Genomic DNA, 22,262 nt, shown 5'->3' on the forward strand with positions numbered 1-22,262 from the left:
CTGATGAATGCCATATTAGTACAGAATACAAAATACAACACCAGCCTAATAATATGACTTCAAGTTAGCTTAGCAAGGCTGGAAACAGGGAAAATCCCCAGCCTGGCTCTGTCCAAAGGTAATGAAAGAATAATAAATAAACCGCTGCTGGCTGAATACAACCCCGAATTGTAAAGTGCTGCTGTTACACTTTGTTTACATGTATTAAACAAATTCATCATTGAAGTCATTGAGCTTTAAAAGTGCTAGTAGGTTTAGTTGTCAGTCTTTATGCTAAGCTAAATAAAAGGCTGTAGGCTGTAGGCTTTAGCTTCAGCGTGATCACTCCACTCCCCCATCTTCGACTAATATCAGGTGATTTTAATGACTATGAAAATCAGGAACCAGTTTTTCAAGTAGCAATTATAATATAATTATTATGCGTTTCCTTGTGTATTGTGACCACTGGACTTGTTCTACTCTACCTCGACTGCTGAGTTATTACAGGACTCTTCCATCATTTACTTCTGGAAGGAGTTATTACATCAGCTGGACTGATGAAGGGGCGAGGACATGGGTGGAGGAGTGGGGAGGTGGGTTGGCTGATCGTCAGGGTCTCAGTGGGAGGCTTATGTAAACTAAGGAAGCACCGGTACTATGTGGGAAGTGCTTCATCATCACTTCAAATGTTTCTGCCTCGCTCCCCACTTCACCCTTTGTACGTCCTTACTGAAGGTCCACTCACATGTAAGAGCTTGTTACAGCAAATTCTGAGCATTATATCAAAAACTTTTGATTCTTACTGCAGACTGAGACTAGCAGATTGCTGAGAACTCTTGTCATAACCATAGCCTTCTAGAGGTCACACTGTGAGACGTTACTAACACGTTGATGTAAATCCAATCATTTATTCATGAATGCAGCTATTCAGACACTCCCTGCACCATACAGGCTTGATTAAACTACAAATACCAACATCCGTTTAAGCTACGTGGATGAGAGCTACTGAATAAATGAAGGAATCAGTCTCTCTATGGAAAATTAATAACACCCTTAATGCACTACAATAGTATGAACAGCAAAACCAGTGATAAATGGCGGTAAGCTTTGAACAAGACATCTAATACTCTACCTTCAGCAATGTGTGTATATTTTCAAAGCACATTTTTTAAAATCCATCCAGGTCTGAAGTATGCAGAGATGAGATGAGATGTCGAGCTTCCATTCAGAGGGGATTCTGAGCTGTGTTTGTGATAATTTAACTCTATGAACACGGGCCGAATGTGTCCAAAAATATTAAAACAGGTGTGTTTGTTGGCTGTCGTCTATTTTCAGAAAGGACTACAATCGCAGTTTCACATCAAACTCTGTGCATCCTCAATGTGCAGCTTTAAAAAGTCGTGCCCCGTGATGATGGACAGGCCGACTCACGTATAACATACTGCTGAGCACACACCAGCAGTATTATGTATATTGTTTTCTAAAGCCTTTTTAAAGTCTAAGTAGCAATTAATTTACTAATGCTATGTGCAACATAATATTGATGCATTTCTATCTGCTAATAAAGCCTGTTAATCTACTTGAATTTTTCCACCTTAGCTGTTCTGTCGACGCTTGCAGTAGCACACAAACGGAGACTAAACGACTCATGTCCAGAGGTCTGCATTTCAATTTCCCTGCAGTTGCTTTGCCTGAAAGCGGTTTCAAAGAACTCATCAGCATGAAGCAACTGAAATGGATTGGCTGTAGCTCACAGGGTAAAGAATAACCACATTACTAAGTGATTAAGTTTACTTTATTAAAGTTATTATATAAATCTACTGTATATGCATCATTAATCAACTTCTGGAAGGAATAGCAAGCATTAAGTGGCTTCAATTAAACAAGTATAAACAGAAGTTAATAGCCCTTATATCAGAATTTGTCTGACTGTCGGGGACAAGATGCTGCTCAGCACTGAAAGCCCAAAATCCTAAATAAAGTGATATTAACAAAGGATGTCATCATTTTCTAGCATTGCTCATGCTCATGCCTGTTTCTAAAGCATACAGGGCTGGAAAACTTTCAACCAACATTGCCTATGGTAACATTTACACTGCCATTGCACAGATAATCATAATAATAGCTCAATAGAAGAAAAACACCTCAGTTAGAACCGACTTCCTTAATCCTGTTAACATAACAACTATCTAAACACTCAATGCGATCATTTCTCGCTGGAATAAAAGCAATCTTTCTGTGCGTGTTTGGTCCAAGTGGAGTACGCATTATGTGTGACGAATCACTGGGAGGAACAGAAACGTGACGGCAGCAAAACAACAACTTGTTCAAACAAGTGTTTTGAAAGATGTCCATGTAAACGGGTCAATCGGGTCGCCGATATATTATCCATGTAAAAGTAGCCAATGGCTGTTTATTGACAGACAGCTGGTGAAACCCTTGCTAACCTTTTAAATATAAAACATGACTGAGTCAAGACTGAATCATGTATTCCTATGTAACATCTGTAACATAAAGGATAGCAGTTTCATATCGTACTTTGTCTAACAATGTGCATATATGCCAACAATCCAAAAATGCCACCATTTCAGACTCTGTTCTTGGTTTTATGGGGTATAACTGAGCACAGGTACATTTTATTACTGTGATATTATATGTTTTAACAGGAACGACCGTAGCTGTGGCACACTCTGCACTTTCAGGTTTGTAGAGGCTACACAGCACTTTGGAACTGAATCACAGCAACAGTATGGCCCTGAATCAGCTAGGTGTGTTGGGACAGAAGAAAATGTAATCTTACTCAGCACTGAATTAAAGGACTAGCCAAGAGCAACATTGATCCTCCTTACACAGTTAAGAGATTTGTGGAATCGAGTTTCAAAGACAAATAGATAGATAGATAGATAGATAGATAGATAGATAGATAGATAGATAGATAGACATCTTGTCGTCCACTGATACAAGAATCTGAGTACAGCAAAAGTCAAAAAACAAAACTTACCTGGACATCGTAAAGTGCCACAATATTTTCATGCTGCAGCTCCTGAGTAAAAGAAGCACAAAACAAAACACATAAGCAGGAACATTAACTACGCTGAAGCAGCTAATGGGATCACTTTCATTGATATTCCTTAAAGTGACATCACAACCCCTTTCTTTCGGAGGTGCAGAGTCACACAAGGCCGATGTCCAGTCGTTCTTTAAAGTACACTAAGAAGATAAGTGGGAAGCCATTAAGTGTCATGCTTACCTTCAGGATTTTGATTTCCTTGCCAAGAAGGATCTGGGACTTGGACAGGTTCTTCTTATTAATGCTCTTAATGGCCACCTCCCAATCAGTCTTCTACGCAACACAGAGAGCAAGACACACAAGACAGCAGATTAATGACGGTAATCAGGATGTTCCTGTAAAATCATTCTGTATGAGGCTAAGGTAGGACCACATGTCTATTTCTTCTTAACAGGTTAACATGCTGATTTATAAGGAATGCTGTGGCGCAGTAGGTTGAGCAGGTTGTCTATGAAACAGAGGGTTGCTTGCAATCCTAGCTACACTGGCCACATCTTTGAGCAAGACACAGAGCCCCAAGTTGCTCCTAGTGCTAGTGTGAATGAGTGGGTAGATGTGTTACTGTGACTGTAAAGAGCTTTGGGGACCAATAGGTAGGAAGTGATATATATAAATACAAGACCCTTTATCATTTTCACTATTTTCCAAACTGACATTCAACAACCACTCATGGAAGTGCATGGATTTATTGTGGCCACATAATGGAGAGTATACAGGCTTGTGAATACAGCTAGGTCATGCTTTGCCTCAGGAAATATTTCACCTGACGCGGTAAGCTACCTTCCCAGATCCTGATGATCTCATCCTGTGATCAGTGACCTTAAAAACAGCCTAACAGATACACTTCTTACACTGATCAGGCATAACAATATGACCACCTTCCTAATATTGTGTAGGTCTCTCTTTGCCTCCAGAACTGTTCTGTCTCATCAGAGAATGGACATGGGTCTTCTGGGGATGTCCCGTGGTGTACGGAAACAGAATGTCTCTGTGGATCATCCCACGGACACTTGATCAGTTTGGGATCTAGTGAATTTGGAGGCAAGGTCACAACTCGTGCTGTTCTTCATGTTTTTTTTAGTTGTTCCTAAACAGTTTTTGTGTGTGTGCCTGTGTCAGGCTGCATCCTGCTGGGGATGGCTGCTGCCATCAAGGAGTGTCATTGCTATGGGGTGGGGGTACCTGGTCTGGTCTAGGTGGGTGCTACATGTCTAAGTAACATCCACATGAATGCCAGGTCCAAAAGTTTCCCAGCAGAACATTGTTATTGTCACAAGATGGTCAAAGTTATGTACTTCTTCTGTCAGTGGTTTTAATGTTGTGGCTGATCGGCGTACACTGCCTGCCCAGACTATGATGATGGTGCGATAGAGATGTTCTTTAGCAATGTGACATTAAATGGATCAGAGCACTTGAACTGAAGTGCATTGCCAGCAGCGCCTATGTAAGAACTGGCTCGAAGGACAAAGGAAATTTTAGCCGTGTCAGTAACACTGGGTCACTTGGGTTTCTGACAGCTAGCGCAGCCTTCATGCTGAATGACGAGGCACTCAGATGACAGCTGCGACGAGTGCCAGCGCACTTACGTTAAAAGCTAAGGAAGAGGAAAGGGACCCATTTATTTATTTATTTTTTTTTCTCCATGGCCTGAGATAATGTTTCCAGATGAGCTCCTGGTCAGGGTATAAAAAGACTCACGTGAGCTCAAAGGCTCTCAGGACATGTGTTGCACACACAAACACCCGACTAAGCACGCAGCAATAAACCCAGGAGAGAGCTAGACTGTCTCAATGCCCTTGAGAATAACACATTGACAGTATGGACAAAATGAATGGACATGGCTAGTTAGGCAGACAGGTCAGGAAAGGAATTCTATGAATAAGAAGACATGCTTTCCAAGTGTATCCAGGTTAATAGGAGATGTTCCTGTTCTGGGGTGGCAGTCTGCCGAGAGCCTGGCATGGAATCCAGCACACGACTGAGACGGCATGTGAGTGACATGAGTCTGGGTTTGTGTGTGTGTGTGTATGTGTGACACGCAGTAACGCACAGCCAACTGAGAGGCATCCATCCCAGGCTCTCTGACAGGATGCCCAGTCAAGTGTGACTGAGCTGCCGACACTAGACCCATAGAGAAGAAGGAAAAAAAAAAAAAAAAAAAAGGTGACCCGGCTGGCGCACGATGTAATGCTGGAGGGTGACAGCACCAAACCAAACTAATGGCTCGCTCACATAATGGAGAATAAAGGAGTAAGCAACTGTGCCCCGCTCAGAGTCATGCTGCAAAGACAAAAACCCAGAATAATGCATGATCTCATTTATGAATCACAGCTGATTATAGCCATGTGAGCAACAAGGAGATTAGCGTCAATAACAAAGCAACCAGATGAAGGTGACAGTGGAGGACTGAGACGATGAGTGTGACCAGTAAGACCTATCAACACACCGCACTTTATTATCTTATTTCCCAGGCCATGCTCAGCAAAAACATTTACATATTCTCGTCCGGGCAGTGACCAGCGCGGACAGATTAACATATTTAATAACATGCATTCAGTTGAGGTCAATGGCACATTTATCTTCTCACGTTTTCCTTATAGCATTTGGAAAAGAGAGGTTTTGAGTACATCATATGGTCTGAGATCATATAAAACACCTATTCATCAAGTTTATTCAAAAGATTTCATATAATTAACTCGTCGTTATATCAAATGTATTAGTTTCTGGGCTCAAATGTTTCAGCATTTAAATAAAATGGGGGTTAATTTTATAATATTGGTAGGTTTTGATAATAGTTTCTCAGCATCTCCAAGTAATTAGTGATAATTTGGCATAAAATTAAAACTGGAAGAGTTTCTTTTAGGACACGTGCCGTTCGGTAAGTATAATGCATAATGGGAAATAACTAAATCCACCAAATCGAAGTGGATCTGATAACAAAATTAGCTTCCTGTCCCATCTTTTCTTTGACGAGTCCTTGCACAATAACTTGATATTACAGTGCAACACGAGCCCGGTACGCAACATCCAACACCGCCTGCTGAGCAGCAGTGAGCGAATCCGTCGGGTCTGCTGCATGCAGGTGGCTCCAACCTTCCCGTTTCTTCGAGGCAGTCCTATAAATAGGCTAAATGCCAAGCAGATGATAGGACTTAAACAGTAAATACACCGATCACATGCTAGGTCTGTTTTAACATGACCGCGAGACATGTGAGTAGCGGATGCATAAGCGCGCACACACACACAAGCACACAAGCACACAGGCACCAACGGCGAGCAGGAGACTGTTTGCAGGCTGACATTCATTTCAGTTTCCAGGCTCTGAGCTAGTTATCGATCCTTGTAGTGAGACAAGAGCTGCCCCGGCTGGGCTAGGGAAGGGAGCTGGGGACGCTTTAATGCGGCTTTCATTGAGGAATTCAGGACCCATCTGTTTCACACTAGTAGCAATGGGGGGCAACATGATGTCATCTCCTGCATCTCTGTCACTGTACACAAACAAACCCACCATCCTAGCATCGTTTTAGTGATATAAAACCACACCCTGGTCAAACGTAGAGATTTGAATCAATATCTGAGCCTTAAATTTGATATCTAAAAGGTGTTTTAGTTCGTGCTTCAGTATGAATGAACCCTGTGCATCTCTTGCATAAGGAGAGCTTGCATCCTTAAAAAGGCGAAAGGAAAAACACTGCACCCCATCCTCCCTCTCCTGCCTCGTACGTCAGCAAGTCATTCACTGGCGCCTGACTCATCCGTTTCATGAATGAACGAAATTACATAAATACTCACACAACATCAGACTGGTGATATTACATTGAAATTAACTGCCGCGGCACGACTGCACATAAGTCAGGGTGCAGTGTGTTTAGTCATAACGAACGGTGCAAGTAGATGTTACCCTCCTCCAGAAGGGAAAGAAAAAGAAAAAGGTGACAGCTGACATGCACCGCTGCAGAACTGCATCCTCCTCTGCCACTGACTGACCCAGATTTTTAAATGAAGCTGCCTACTCGCCCTCATTTTTCCTGCAAGAGAAGATGGAGAAAAAAAGGGAGATGCACTAGAGGCGAGCTATTTGTTTACCTTCCTGTGTCTTCCTTTGAACACGACAGCAAAGGCTCCATGTCCAACCAGGTCCTTTCTGCTGTACTCAAAATCACCCACTGTTTCCATTGTGATGGTCCGGGCTGACGGTCCAGCTGATGCTGGGCACTAGTGGACAGCCCTGAATGATGCTGTCCTCTTCAGAATAAAAAATAAAAAATAAATAAATCGGAATCCTGGAGCAAAAATATCCACTCAGTCCCGATGAGGCTGCTTCTCGCACTGCGGGATTATCTCCTGACAGGCTGCTCTGATGTGCCTTATTGCATAAATAAGAGATGCAGCCAGGACATGATGCATTCACATGCCCTCCAAGTAGGCTGGGATGTTTGTAATATCACACAGAGCAGACGGCGCTGGGCATGGCTATCAACAACCCTGAGCTAAAACTGCACCAGTGCCAGCTGCCAGTCTCTGACCCAGTTGGATAGCTGCGGTCCAGCTTTGCTCTACGCTCCGAGGAGGCTCACTGACATACTGCGTGTCCCCAGTCACCTAACCTGTTCGGAGGGACAGTCTACATGATGCCAAGCCTAGTGGACATGACCATGCAAAGGCTGAAGCTGCTGCTGCTGCTGCTGCAGACACACTGAGCTATCTGTTAGCCTGACAGTGACATAACCCTGTGGCTACACCTAGCGTCATAGCTGCTACCCATAGTAGGTCTCTGCAAACATGCTAACAGTCACATGTAAATAAAGACACCTTGATGGACACTCAGTAGATATATCTAAAATATACTCGCTGTAGCAGCCTGTGAAGCTAGCCAACAATCAGAGAGCTAGTCCACAGCACAACATCTGAAGGATGCAGCACGGACGTCAACACAGAACTGTTGTTCATCCGAAGACGTTAGTCCTTGTTGTCTGTCCTCTTCGACAAGCCTGTCTTGTCCGAGTCCACAAGACACATCTCTGTCCTCTTGTCAAGCACACACGGGTCCCCGCAGAGCATTAATTTCATCCGTGTGACAATTTAAAAAAAAAAAAAAAAGAAAGAAAAGAAAGGGGGGGACACTTCGTCGCTTCCTTCGTCGTCAAGTCTGACAGGACGGGCTAACGTTAGCGCTGGGAGCAACTGTCACCTTCAGTTAAACATGTCCCCGAGTTCAGACCCTGTACGTGAACCTGCGGATATAAAGGGAGCAGTTTTTAATCTCTGTGCTGCTCTGTTACATCACAACAAACCGTAGGTCCTCCTACTGCACTGTTGACTCAAACAATACTGAAAGCTAGTGCCAGATTTTCTTTTATAGCCTATCCCTCCGCCGACAGCCCCGGAAAGACGTTTCCTTCCGCTGCAAATGCTAGTCCGTCCACTAACGCTTTGACGGCTGCTTAAAATTTTTTTCTTTTTTAATGCTCCAACTGCAAAAAAAAATCCCCTTTCTCAGAAAACACTGTACTAAAAATGTGTTTTGCATAGCAGCAGCAGAAGCAGCACGGAAGCTCCGAGCAAGCTTATTGATGTATGTGTACGTCCTCTGTTTATGTTTGGCGCCCCCTGGTGGCTAGAAATGTATCTAGCAATCGACCGACCAAGCTGGTGTGACATTTTTTACAAAACTATAAATATGACATACTAACATGAAGTTTGCTTTTTGTAACTGAGTGAAAATGCTGCACAGTAAGGCCGATAATTAAGACCAACCTGAGTGTTTTAAAGGCATATTTTTGCAGTTTTAGCAAGAGTCACATGTAATACAACATTAGTGACTGTCCGCCCTTGAAAAATGTTCAGCACGTTTGTCATTGCGAAGAGGACTCTATCAGGTAGATTGGGGTTGATATCTTTTTTAGATGTGTGACATTTTGCCTTTTACTAAACAGGTGATATTGGAGAAGGTTACAGAAAACAAGGTGAAAGACATGACATTGAATTGTAGCCGTTAGATTACCAGGGTCTAGAGTTGGACACTAAGCAAGATAGGGATGAAGATTATTCCAAGTCTAACATGAAAATTAAACTCTTTCACAGTGATTTTTAATCTGCCATGCACCGATTAAATAATAATAAATAAGATTTTTCAGAATAAATAAATGGCAAATTTTAAATTCCCTCTAAATCCATAGACATGTAGCTCATGTTAATTAAGCTCTCCAGCAGTCCAGTAAAGTGACAAGGAAGTACATGCAGATTATATTTAATGCTTTCATACAGCACCACTGTATTACTCTTGTGGTAACCTGAAGCTGACTAGAGAGATTTAAAAGCTAATACGCATGCTAAGTGCATTATGTTGGGTGCTGTTTTATTTATTTTTTTGTTACCAGCTTTGCAAAAATCTAATTAACTGCAGAACGTTTGTATTGGATTGTACAGATGTTCCAATAAACGGCATCAGTGTATTCTAGGACAAAGCACTGTGTAAAGTACAACCACACTGCAGTGTAAAAAGCAAACAGCAATTGTCTGATAGTCTGGTGATGGCCTAAAGGTAATGGTGCGTTATTTTCTCAGACCCCTTTTCAGAAGTTGTGACAGAAATCTTAAGATTTGTAGCGTAGCGAAACACTGACATCCTCAGAGTTATTACAGCCAGAAGACTACAGGGAAAATGTTTTGTGGACAGATGAGACCTAAGTAGAATTATTTTGTTTAAAGAGGCTCGTGTGTGGAGACCGAACAACACTGCATTCCACCATCATCCTATCCTGTGAAACATGGGGGTGGTGATGTCCTTCTTTGGGCCTGTTGGGCTGCATCTGGGTCGGGATGGATTGTGTTGACATCTGTCCATGACCTGACTCTGAAGATAAACTGACCCCAGAACACAAATCTTTCAACAAAAGAACAATTAAAGAAGAATAAAACGAGTGTTAGTTAATGGCCAAGTCAAAGTCTTGACTTTAATCCAACAGAAATATTGTGGAAGGACCTGAAGATAACAGATAATATGAAGAAACCCACCAACATGTCAGAACTGAAGTGGTTCTGTACAGAGGATTTAACTAAAATCTCTCCCAGCCGCTGTAGACGACCGATCAGAAGTTGTCAGAGATGTTTCGTTGCTGTTGTTGCTATGAATCTTATTTACTTTTCCAACTCAAAGACACATACAATTTATTTCCTTACTTGGATGAATAAATACACAAGTGGGGTTCTCTTTTCTACTTTCAGGACTTGTAGTGTAGTAAGTTGACTTTTGTTAAAGAGGAGAAAGAACAATTGCCAGCTTTAGGCAGGAAGACTTATCACTTAGCTTTCTGGAGATCTAATTCAGACAGAAAATAGCTACCTTTGAGCGGATCAGAGAGGATAATGCACACCAACTTTCATCCAAGCATGCTCCGGGCAGCAGCAGCACCCTGCACAACTGCCGCTGAGATAGGGTCACTACCATCTCTCTCTCTTTCCTCCCTCACAATGCATCTCACTTACCTCCTCTCATTCCTTCATTTGTTGCTCTTTCTCTCTTTCCATGACGACAGAGGATGTGGAGGATGCTGACAATAAAACACCACCCTTTGACAGAATACATCCATATGGGAACATCATTTTTATTCATTTCTAGTGTACAAAGCAGTGATAAAATGTTATCAACATTTAAAACAGCAACACCTCCGGCTGATCTAACCATGTCAGTTTCTTCCTGACACAGCCTCCCATGTCTACATTCATTCCATACAAAATCCAGCTTTTAAAAATCAGAGTAAATGAGATGGCTGTCTACTATTTCACTTCTTCTTCTTGGCTTTGGCTGTAGCGCCACTAGGCCTGGAGGTGGAGGTGGAGGTGGAGGTGGAGGTGGAGGTGGAGGTGGAGGTGGAGGTGGAGCTGTAAGTCGAGGACAGCAGCATGGTGAGGAGCAGCAGCACAGGCACCACCAGGTACGGCGCGTATATGGAGACGAGCAGCCAGCGCTCCTGAGGGGTTTGCGGACCAGGGTGGGGTTTCTCTGGGAACTGGTGGAAGAGGATGTGGGCTAGGATCGGCAGCAGCGTGGTGGCCACATGCGTGGAATAGATGATGGCGGGAGTCCGGATCCACTTACAGCCACCTGGAGGACAGGAGGAGGAGGAGGAGGAGGAGAAGGTGCATCAAGCCGCAGGAAATGTTTGTGAAGGCCTGTAATGTTTTTTACTTATTTTTTTCATTTGATGTATTTGCTTGTGGTTTGGGGACTGCACTGCTCAGGACAGGAAGGATCTCCAACGTGTGACAAAAACTGCACACTTCTTGAGGAGCCTTGCCATCGCTACAGGACCTTTACAGGACCAGGGTTATTAGAGCCCACAACATCATCAAGGACAATAGGCACCGACAGCACAAGCTCTTCACAACAGGAGTGTGACATCAAGGACAACTCACAAACAGTTTCTACCCTCAAGCCATCAGACTCCTAAACAGCTTCCCCATCCGTCTCACTGACTGTATCTGTAGCACAATGCACAGGACACTTGTTTAAAGCAGGGGTTTAAGCTTTTTAGTGTTTAAATTAGCAGATTTCTCTTGCACCTTGTTTTTTTTTATTTTTTATATATATTATGCCCTTTGTAGGTTTTATATTTATTTTATTTATTTAGTCTTGTTAGTAAGGAAGCCTTGCAAAGGAAGAATTTTAATGAACGGTCTGAACTGCTTTGTTTTCCCCCGTGCATATGACAGTAAACATCTTGAATCATGAAATGCTCTGAGAGTCACAAACTAAATTCAGTTCGCAACTGATTTTGGGTGAGAATAAGAATAAGAATAAGAAAAACCTTTATTAGTCCCACAATGGGGACATTGCAGTTTACAACAGCTTACAGAAAATGCAGAATAAAAAAAAAAAAAAAAAGAGCAAAAAGAGTAGCTATAAAAGATAAATAATGAAATTTTGAATAATGAGAGATTTTTACAAATAAACCCAGCACTATCACTAGATGGTTACACTGAGAAAATGTTGTAAAACATAAAATAGAAACGTGTTTTAATTCAATCTAACGTGACTGAGGATGTTATTTGGTTATCCACACTTGCACTGGTTGCCTAGTGACAAAACAAATCCGACAGGGGTCGCGTTTGAGCTACTCCTCCCCTCGCACCGTGCCGTGCCAAACTCCATTAGAAAAACTCCCAATTTAATTTAACCTTGTTTATCAAACAGAATACATCAAAATAAATACACAGCCATATCTTTCCCTGAATAGTAAATCACATTTAAGTTCAAAAACCCAACTAATGCAAAGCAGACGCTCTTGCACAGAAAACAAAACACATATTGACACTATAATTTACTTCCTCATAACAGTGGAGGGGAGCGAAGGAGAGGGAATAAGTTAACGTAAACCAAAGTTAACGATTGTCCAGATCATTTTTAATTTATTGAGTTGCATGTGAGAGTGTGTCAATCTTCAACTTCCTTCCCTTATAAAACGCCAGAAGGATATTATTTCATGTTTCAGTGCGAGTGAGCGACCCCACTTAAATACGCTGATTTTTAAACGGACTCTGGCTCAACTAGCCCGTTTCGTGCATGACGTTAAACACCACAGATTTAAACACCAGCCGTGTTTACTGTTAACTGACCTTTCAGAAAAGCGTAGGCTGCAACGGGGAAAAACGGCAACTGAACCAAAGCCTCGCAGAAAATGAAAGACTTGAACCAGTTGGGGGGATCCACCACCATACTGTCTTTGAAATCCTTAGCGTACCACTTCAGGAGGTCTCTCAGCTAGTGGGGAAAAATGTGTGAGTAGCCTTGTAACTATAAAAACAGTTAATGAAAGTTTCAGGGCATTTAATAATAATAATAATAATAAAGATAATAATGTCACTTAAATGTGGTGCGGTCTGGCACTTACCGGCTGGGGATACACATGTTCAGGTAGCAGTGCTTGTAAATCAATAAACAATGTAATAGGAATATGAGAGGCGAAATAGAGGAAAAAGATTATTTCTAACACACGGACAGACATGATCTCCGGCTTGTTCGCTGCACATACAGTATGTGTGGGGTCCAAGTTCCTGCAGAAGTGTGTCGTAGAAACGCGTGTTTCCAGACCGGATCCCATTGGCTCGCGAAAAAAGGGAGCGGGGCGTTCCTGAACGCACCATTCGTCCCACACTGGAGAATGGAGGCTGATTGACCGTCGCAATGCAAAGATGTTTTTAACAACACATTAAAAACATACAATATCAGTGAAAAGTTTGCACACACCTTCTCATTCAATAGTTTTTATTATTTTCTACATTTTAAATAAATAATCAAAACTATGAATGAACACACATGGAGATATGTAGAAAACAAACCAGTGTTAAACAAATCAGAATATGTTTGATACTATAGGTTCTTTAAAGGGGCCACTTTTTGCATTGGTGACACTGTCCATCGGCTTCACGAGGTAGAGGTTTTCTAACAGTTCCCAGAGGTCTTGCTGCTTGGCCTTCATTCAGCAGTCCAACTCATCTCAAAACATCTCACCTGTGTTGAGATCAGGTGATTGTGGAGACCAGGTCAACTGACACAGCGCTCCATCACCTCTCCTTCTTGGTCAGATAACCCTTACATAGCCTGGAGGTGTGTTTGGGGTCATATTCCTGTTGAACATGAAATAATGTTCCCACCAAGAGCAAAAAACAGATTTTTCATGGATACAAAATTAAGTAGAAACATCTACAAATGTTGTTTTGATTCTTTTTACAGTGTCAGTCAAGTGCATCTTGGTATATATCACCCAACAGGCGAAAAACAGCTGTGGTAGCCTTGTCGGTCAAGTGTGCCTTGAATTTAGAATAAATCACCAACAGTGTCACCAGCAAGGCCTCCACACAACATCACACCTCGTCCTTCCCCTCATCACAGTAGCACCACTCGTAAAAACCATCTATCCTGTGTCTCACAAAGACGTGGCGTGTGAAAACAAAAATCTCTTCATACCAAAGAACATTTCCACTGGTCTAACGTCCATTCCTTGTGGTTTTCGGCTCACGCCAACATGGGAGACACTTTCATCGAGGTGTTTAATGGTTTTCATGACTGCACATGAGGACACATTCAAAGTAATGATGGACTCTCGTTTCTTTTTACTTAGTCCAGTTGTTCTTGCTGTAATTTGGATTAGAACAGCGGTTGAAAAGAGCTATTCGCTGTAGAGACCAAGAAACTCCACAAACTCACTCTTGACAAGGCTCACCTATAAACTGCAAACCATGCCAGGTGACTACCTCATGAAGCCAAGAATATGTAAAGTTGTCATCAAAGAGAAAAACAGCTGCTTTGAATAATCCAAAATATAAATCAGGTGAGTTTAACACTTTTACTACATATTTCCATATGTGTTGCTGCAGAGTTTCAATGTCTACGGTATTCACCTACACTGTAGAAAATAAACATAAAGAAAAAACATTAAATAATTGTACACAGAGCTTTTCTGCTGCCCATCTAAAAGAACCATGAGAAGACCCTAACCACCAGTGCACATATAAACATATATCCTATAACACATATACAACAGGTCTGTTATCGAGACAAGATATTATCAAAAATATAAGACGGATACAAACTGAAGTAGAAACATTTAGTTTTTTCACAGTACCAGTCAGGTGCAGTATTGTTATTATCTTGCTATACATCTGACATCTCTTCAAAGGCATGCCCCAAGCCAATAAAAGCCTAAAATGATTGAATAAAACTTTAGAATCTATTCTAGTATAACAGTCCTGCATTAAATCCACTTTCATGGCTGTTTTCCGATGCTCAGTTTGTAGCCAACTGACTATTATGGGGCTGTACAACACAGTACAATTCAATGTTACTCCAAACCCCAGCCTCCAAAATAAAAACACACAGTTGAATCAACAGCTCTTTCAGTTTCTTGAAACTAAAGCTGAATACCATAAACTTGATGGAGCTGAGATTTAATGTAGGACTGTTACACCAGAACGCATTTGTTTTTCACTAGTGTACCTAATGAACTGGCAAGAGAGCGTCCACTACATGGGACTTCTGTTTTCCAGGGTGACGCTGGCTTCTCGTATACATTTAGCTTCATGGAATTCAGCCTCATCTTTCACCAAACACGCCGGACTCTCCACATCCACATAATCCTGAAGAGAATAAAAAAGAATGTTCATTAGATTGTTAATCTGCGGAGGCAAACCTAGGATGTCCTGAATGAACAGCTGACAAATCTATTTGTAATCATGTTTAAAACGATTGGGGACAAGCTGCATGGAGGTCCATCGGGTTATAATGTATAATAATGACTTTAGGTATTCATGGTATTTGCTTACCGCATCGTCCTCAATTATGTTCTCCAGCATGGAGACAATGTCTGAGAACGAGGGCCTCAGCGTGTACGGCTCCTGCCAGCAGTCTCGCATGATGTGGAGCCTGTGGGGGTTTAGACATTCAAGGACTCATCACGGTGTGAACTAACATGAAACAACTATAATACCTAGAAATAAAATAACATCATAAGACATAGAGTATTCACCTAAGCAGTCTATATTGTACCTGATATGTTTAAGATATTGATTGAGGGGGTTAGGGTTAGGGTTATGAGGTAAACTTCAGAAGCATCCTGGCCTAGTAGAATATTATCAGTCTGGGCTTAAATGTTAAGATTTACACCAGGATACACGTGCCGGTTGAGACATTTGTTTTGGGAATATCATTTTATGATTCTACAAAAATGATCAGGGTATAAAAACCTTCACAAGCCAATGAATTAAACCCTGAGCAATTACATTTACAAACATTGTATGATTAATATTCCTTCACTGGACTTTAAAAGGTTTAAAAACATGGACATTTTTGTTAGAATAAACTGAAGTCGTACATAGACATTGCATGTCAGTAACAAACAGAGAAACACAGTTCCAGCACACCGGGTATACAAAATTGTAAGACACCACCCTCTCTTATTATACAGTCTAGGACATCACCACACATCAGACGAACAGATAAAAAAACATGTGGTCACTCAGAGGTTCACCCTGCTCAGTGCTGCCGTGGCTGTGGGTACCTGGTACCATGGCAACCCCTCTGCAACCCCCTGTGGCTGTGCCCTGAGGGCAGGACAGTGAAGTGGTGATCAAGTGGGTGTGTGGTGCCCACTGCTATTATAAGAGCCTTCTAATTGAGTTCAGATAAAAGCGCTGTGGGGAAATTATCTTCACAGCCTGGTTGGTTACGTGCACTGAAACTGATTAGCAAAGAAAGTGACTGCACTGATTTAAAAAAACAGCTGTTGATTGCAGGTTTACTTTTTCTCTGTGATAATTACTTGACAAATGCGCAATTGATGAAATCCAGACTCAAATGATACGTAGTAAACTTTTGTTTGTGGTGCAACATGTATCAACATTCATTATTTTTCACTTACATCTCTGGTCTGCAGCCTTCAGGGTTTGCGTTCTTATGACCTATACAGATGTGGTATATCACTTCCTCTGATGTCTCCAGGTTTGGGTATGGCAAGGTACCTACAATTGCAACATCTACACGTTAGCAAACTTATTTTGTGAAATAAATGTTATGTGACACTTTCTTAAAGTAGATTTTTTAATTGAATGCCCTCTGTTGGTTATTAGAAATAAGAAACACCACAATGCTGCCACTTACATACCAGGGAACCTAAACTCAGTGTTATGCCTGAAATGTATAACACTGGGTTTAGCTGTCATTTTTAAATGCTGTAAATGCCACAAACATAATTCCAAATCTCTTTTACATTTCATTGTAGTTTGGTTAGGGTTTTATTATATATCATTAGTGTGGAACAGCAGCCCATCGATATTAGTTTCACTCAAACCCACAGCTACTAATGACATTACTGTGAGGCTTGGGCAGTCTGTCATTCTGTACATGACTGATGCTAAATTGAGAATATGAGTATAAACAATGACTGTTAAAGGTGGAAGTGAAACAGGCCAAAAAAAGATGACGTCCCGCTAGGTGTCAGAGAGAAACCTCTGACGTGCAGCAGCAGCAGCGCATCTGCCACCAGTTCAAACCAGCTTCAGCTGATAATATCTTCATATTTCAGTTCACCCTCATTCATCCAGGCGACCATTTTGCGCCGCACAGTGCACGCGTTTAACACCTGGACCAAACAACTCACCAAAGGTTTGCATCTCCCACAGCACGATGCCAAACGCCCAGACGTCTCCCATGAAGCTGTAATAGTTGTTCTTGAAGTACTCAGGGGGGTACCAGCGCAGAGGCACACGCTGCTGCACGAGTTACAAAGGAATATACCGGAGCATGAGCAGAAGAGACACAATATGGGTCACAATCCACCCATCCATCCATCCATCCATCCATCCATCCACAATTACACATGCATGCATGTTTCTCACATAATATCACAATCCTTGTTGTGCCCAAAATGTGTTTTTGCTTAAACAATGGTGAATGTGACAGAGGGCATCCTATGGTATACACAAACATTTCACTGGCTGCTTGTAAATGACTGAAATGAATAATAAAATAAAACTTTAAATGGCTGGAATGACTTGAAGGGGACTGGAACTATTTAACCAGAAAAGTTAAAAGTTCTCAGTATAAATTATTTAAACTGTATGACATGACAGCTTTTCAAAAAAAACTGAACAGTACAATCAGGGGAGTATAACAACAGATAGTGTATGTAGGGTATGCGTGTGTAGTCTTACCCGTGGGTTTTTCCAGCGGCTGCTGCGGCGGCTCGCAATGCGGGTCAAGTCTCGAGCCAGGCCGAACTCCGCCACTTTCACCTCCCAGGGAAACTTGTTCACCATGATGTTTCTCAGAGCCAAGTCACAGTGCATGATCTGCACAGAGGACCACAGCAGCACTGCTCATCACGGGCCTGTGTGTGGTTTGCTGAGAGACCCTTTCGACCCTTTGTTAATGGTCAGTGCTCGGCACATCAAAATATTAATCATCACTGTGCTGCCGAGCACGGTGCAGGATGGGACCAAGACGTGTTCATACTAGGGGTTGAACGACACAATTCTTGACCTGAATACATATTGTAACCTCTCATACAAAAGAAGCTACGGAGGTTTTTGTGTAAGTTTACTGAAGCTTGAACACGGGCTACTGTCGGCCTTACAAAGCCTTATAAGGCCATATGTAACACCATAAACACTTACGTCAACACCACAAACACTAATATGCAGTGCTCTCTCAGCAAAAAAACCACAGCAACAACATAAACACACTCACTTATTAATACTGCGCGCTGCATATATATATATATATATATTTATATATAGCCAGTATTAATCAGCACCATCAGTAGCCTTTAATAGTATTTCACAGCGTGCTGTAAGACAGTCTAGTGTAACCGGGATTTAAAAAGTCAATGCGAAGACTAGTCGACTTCGTGCTTAAAGCCTCATGGAACAGCAGTAAAGTCGATCAGTATACTAGTCGACTAGCTGGTACAACCCCTAGTCCACACTATCATACTGTACTTCCTAACTAGCCCGTGCTGTGGCTCACCATTTTGGAGCTCAGATGCTGCATGGCCAGGGCGATGTGGTAGGAGGCGATGGTGAAGAGGTTCTGCAGCTCGGGGTCCGCACTCAGGTGGCCTCTGTTGGTCTGCAGGAAGGTCCTCAGAGTACCGCAGCTCACGTACTCCATGATCAGAATGTAAGGCTCTGCACAGAGTTCATCTGTCACACTCAGAGAAAGAGACCTGAGGCCTCACAGGGTTTCATCTTCCTCCATCTATTCTCTTATAACCAGGAGCTCTGGAGAGGGCAGCAGGTGTTAGGAGCTATTAGTAGTGTATTAATGTATGGCTGATAGGGCGACACCGTGCCAAAAGGACAAAGAAAGGGACTTTTGTCTATTACATTCAGTCACAGTATTTAGCAAGCTGTCAGTGACTGTCACTGTTGGCTATCCATGTGTTTCTGAATCAAGCATCTAGCCGTCATCCATGGAGTACTGCTGATTTGGACATTGGACAGATGATTCAGTGAATAGTCAACTTATTTTTTACTAATACTTCTACAGTTTCCTTAACATCCAGATCTTCTAATCTGGTGGTTACTGACATTGCTTTCACAGTTAAACAGCACAAGGCAAAAAAAAAAAAGGATTGCTGAATACAATATGACAATGTCTAGTTAGCTTATTTCACGGCTGTCCTCAGAGAAAGGGTTGCCAGGCTCCACCCCTCTATAAACGTCTCTTACCCACAGTGGTGTTCCAGTCCAGTATCTGCAGGATGTTCTTGTGGTGGACCAGCTTCTTCATGATGGAAACCTCCATCTCCACGTGTTTAAGACGGACGCCTCAGGGGGAGAGGAAAAAATAAATAAATACCAAAGCTCTGCAGACGGAGCAGACTGCTTGTCTTTTTTCCTATGGTTTACTATTTTGACAGTAAAAGGATTATGTGTAAGGACCATAGCTATTCTTCCTATTCCATGGTATAAATTATAGGCAGGCTTTAGAAGGGCTAATCATCATCATTTAAAGTACAAAGTCGTTTTGGAAAGAAAAGAGTGAAAAAAAAGTCATGATAGGGACTATTAAATATAATCTAATACTTTGACTGGTTTCACTGTGACAGCATCAGATGAATGTAAAGACATGTAACATTAAAACACTGTGTTTACGCCTCATGGAGAGTGTTTGGTTGGAAATGTGTAAGTAATTGAAAATTTAACTGAATTGAAAATACCTATTTGGCACTATAGTGTAGCTGCCAGAAAAGCCATCACTAAGAAGTGTCTTGAACTAGACGTGCCCTCTCTGGATGATTGGTACAAAATGGTGTGAATCACTTTCTCCATTAAGTAGTAGGAAACTAAATTTGACGAAATTTGGAGGAAGTGGAAGAAATATATTTACCCCAGACGCCCTCGCTTTGTTTAATGTGTTTTTTTTTTGTTGTGTTTTTTTTTTTTTTTTTTTTGGAGAAATAGGAGTTAGTGGAACTAATGTTGTGGAAAACATTTAAAGAAAGAATTACAAAAAAAGAACATTACGTAAAACGTTACCTACATGCTGAGAACGTAAACTGTCTTTACTCACATTAGGTTATGTGAGCTAAGTAACGTGTGTGGTTAGTTTTCAGTATTGCTCTACAATGAGCCTTATAAAGAAGCAGATCTGGGTCAAAGAAATCCTTGTACCATCCTTGCTGATCTTGCAGGTGAACAGGCTGTGGCCTTTACACGTCCCTCTGGCCATCCTGGCTTGGTAGAAGACGCCCTCCTTCCCCGCTTTGATCAGCTGCAGCAGGTTCAGGTCTGCCTTGGTGAACTGAGAATCCTGGGAGTGAAATATTCAAGAGAAGTTCTAAAAGTTTGTCTCTCGGTGCGTTATGGCGACGATACGTTTGGCACAAAAGCATGAGATGACACAGATAGCGCCAGTGTTAAATTCATGTTGCATCTGATGTTTCCTCTGCTCTATCTTCAGCTGACTATGGTCAGAAAATCAAACGCACCTAAATAGGTCAAATGTGCGCTACGTGACAAGCTCAAACCCACGGCTCCTGATCTCAGTGTGTCAGTGGTACCTGCTGCAAGCCTTTCCACAGCCTCTTGGAGGAGAGTCTGACTGTGCTGGGCTGTGGCTGTGGCTGTGGCTGGGGCTGGGGAGGTTGGGCAGGAGGCTCCTCCACCTCATCATCCTGCACTAGGCGAGCTGCCCTCGCGGACGTGGTGGCAGCCTCCAGGTGAGGCATGCCACCCAGCAAATATCTGCTCCCCCGTAGCTCTCGAATGGTCAGGACCAAATGACGGTATCTGCAAATTGAAATAACGGCTGTGAAATGTCAAATTACCTTTAGCTCGCCAAAGACTTAACGCAGCTCAAGATCTTTTAACACGGTCACCTAAAGAACAATAAACAAATGGGCACAAAAACAATGAAATGAAAAAACAAGCACATTCCCATTGCTTGTTGTTGTAGAATGGAAGAAAGAAAGGACAATTTTGCTGTCTGCTGATCTGTACCACGAAGTGTGGAAAAGTTTAGTCTAAGTTTTAGCTAAAAACATAACTGCATTTGGTTTAAGTTTTGACTTTTGCTGAATTTCTGCAGAACTTTGCTGCGTGGGCCTTAGATCCTCGCTGACATTTTGATGTGGCGTAAGTAATAACATGAACCATGGCTGCACTCGGCTGCAAACTCATGGTTGCAACCTGACAGCCAAGGTTTTGTCATGGCTAACGAGTTTTCATATCAATATTGTACCAATGCGTGAAACCGTCTGAGCCTCTCTTACTTGACGAGACACACGAGCCCCAGCAGTGTGAACACCAGGACGGTGACGCAGAGGACTCCGGTGAGCGCGTAGACAAGGCTCTGATCTGCAAGGGGCACAGTCAGAACACAATGCCGACGTGAAAAATGTGCGAGTGGATGTAAACCTCGACGTGCGAAGCCTGAGAGCTCACCTGAACACACATCGGTGGGATTGTCTGACATCGTGCCTCCTGCTCACTGTGGTGGACAGTTAGGTCTGTGGTGTGAGCACATAAAAGAACATCACAGAAGTCTGAAAGAGAGAAGATTCAAAGAAAGAGAAGACTGAGAGGGAAGAACGGCGAGGACTTTTCAGTGTAGAAGTAACGGCTTCAAAGCAAAAAAAAAAAAAAGAACAAACAGGAAGAGGCACATTATATGCTCTGTTACAATACAAAACGGCCCTACCTGCGTTTTCTGACCAGCGCCTCTCTGATAAAGTCCATTCCCCTCAGATAGCGACGCAGATCAGAGCCACGTTGAAGCTCCCGTTTAGTTTGTTTGTTGTGCTCGGAAACGGCTAAAGATAATGTCAGACCCGTGACTGTGTGCCTGTGCTGTCACGAGCAGGAGCTCCCATTCACACCCAACCACAACACAAGCAGAGGAAATGAACAGAAGCAGCAAGTGGTTTGAGATGCACGAAGCGCTGCGCACTGATCTATGGTCACACTGTACCAGCTGTCACAGACACAACGAAACTCTGGTGCTAAACTGGGTCACTCAGTTAGGATTTAAAGTAGCCCATCACAAATGCATCTAAAGTAAACATAGTCATTATGAAAAATGGATTCTGTCAATGTTATATTATTATTATGATTATTATGTACACCGATCAGGCATAACATTATGACCTAATATTGTAGGTCTCCCTTGTGCCTCCAAAACAGTTGTGACTATTCAGAGAATGGACATTTGGGC

The 22,262-nt window shown here is 42.3% G+C and overlaps 3 protein-coding genes across 6 annotated transcripts in view; all 3 read right to left on the reverse strand.

The window, feature by feature from the left end:
- Positions 1-8,458, reverse strand: part of ulk2 (unc-51 like autophagy activating kinase 2) — a 33,299-nt gene extending 24,841 nt beyond the window's left edge. For both annotated transcript variants that reach the window (XM_084559239.1, XM_084559238.1), the window contains exons 1-3: positions 7,136-8,458; positions 3,230-3,322; positions 2,981-3,022 (exon numbers count right to left, since the gene is read on the reverse strand). In XM_084559239.1, coding sequence (XP_084415365.1) covers positions 2,981-3,022; positions 3,230-3,322; positions 7,136-7,225 — 225 coding nt within the window. In that variant the 5' untranslated portion in view covers positions 7,226-8,458. The remainder of the gene's footprint in view (positions 1-2,980; positions 3,023-3,229; positions 3,323-7,135) is intronic.
- Positions 8,459-10,833: 2,375 nt separating this feature from the next.
- tmem97 (transmembrane protein 97) lies at positions 10,834-13,258 on the reverse strand (the record flags this gene model as incomplete). Its single annotated transcript, XM_084558168.1, has 3 exons — positions 12,943-13,258; positions 12,668-12,812; positions 10,834-11,156 (listed from the first exon to the last, which is right to left on the reverse strand). The coding sequence occupies exons 1-3, from the start codon at positions 13,150-13,152 to the stop codon at positions 10,834-10,836; spliced, it is 678 nt and encodes a 225-aa protein (XP_084414294.1). The 5' UTR covers positions 13,153-13,258.
- Positions 13,259-13,376: 118 nt separating this feature from the next.
- LOC311498860 (tyrosine kinase receptor Cad96Ca) lies at positions 13,377-21,962 on the reverse strand. 3 transcript variants are annotated; one of them, XM_084559627.1, is made up of 12 exons: positions 21,750-21,962; positions 21,494-21,594; positions 21,322-21,406; positions 20,611-20,839; positions 20,222-20,360; positions 19,277-19,375; positions 18,573-18,733; positions 17,759-17,896; positions 17,206-17,317; positions 16,468-16,567; positions 15,374-15,473; positions 13,377-15,187 (listed from the first exon to the last, which is right to left on the reverse strand). In XM_084559627.1, the coding sequence occupies exons 2-12, from the start codon at positions 21,522-21,524 to the stop codon at positions 15,074-15,076; spliced, it is 1,308 nt and encodes a 435-aa protein (XP_084415753.1). In that variant the 5' UTR covers positions 21,525-21,594; positions 21,750-21,962; the 3' UTR covers positions 13,377-15,073. The 3 variants fall into 3 exon arrangements, with proteins under 3 accessions (XP_084415753.1, XP_084415751.1, XP_084415752.1); XM_084559625.1 differs by having other exon boundaries at positions 21,322-21,594; XM_084559626.1 differs by lacking the exon at positions 21,750-21,962 and having other exon boundaries at positions 21,322-21,695.
- Between the last annotated feature and the right edge of the window lie 300 nt (positions 21,963-22,262).

The sequence above is a fragment of the Chelon labrosus genome (genome assembly GCF_963514085.1).
Source record: "Chelon labrosus genome assembly, chromosome: 13".
NCBI classification, from domain to species: Eukaryota; Metazoa; Chordata; class Actinopteri; order Mugiliformes; family Mugilidae; genus Chelon; species Chelon labrosus.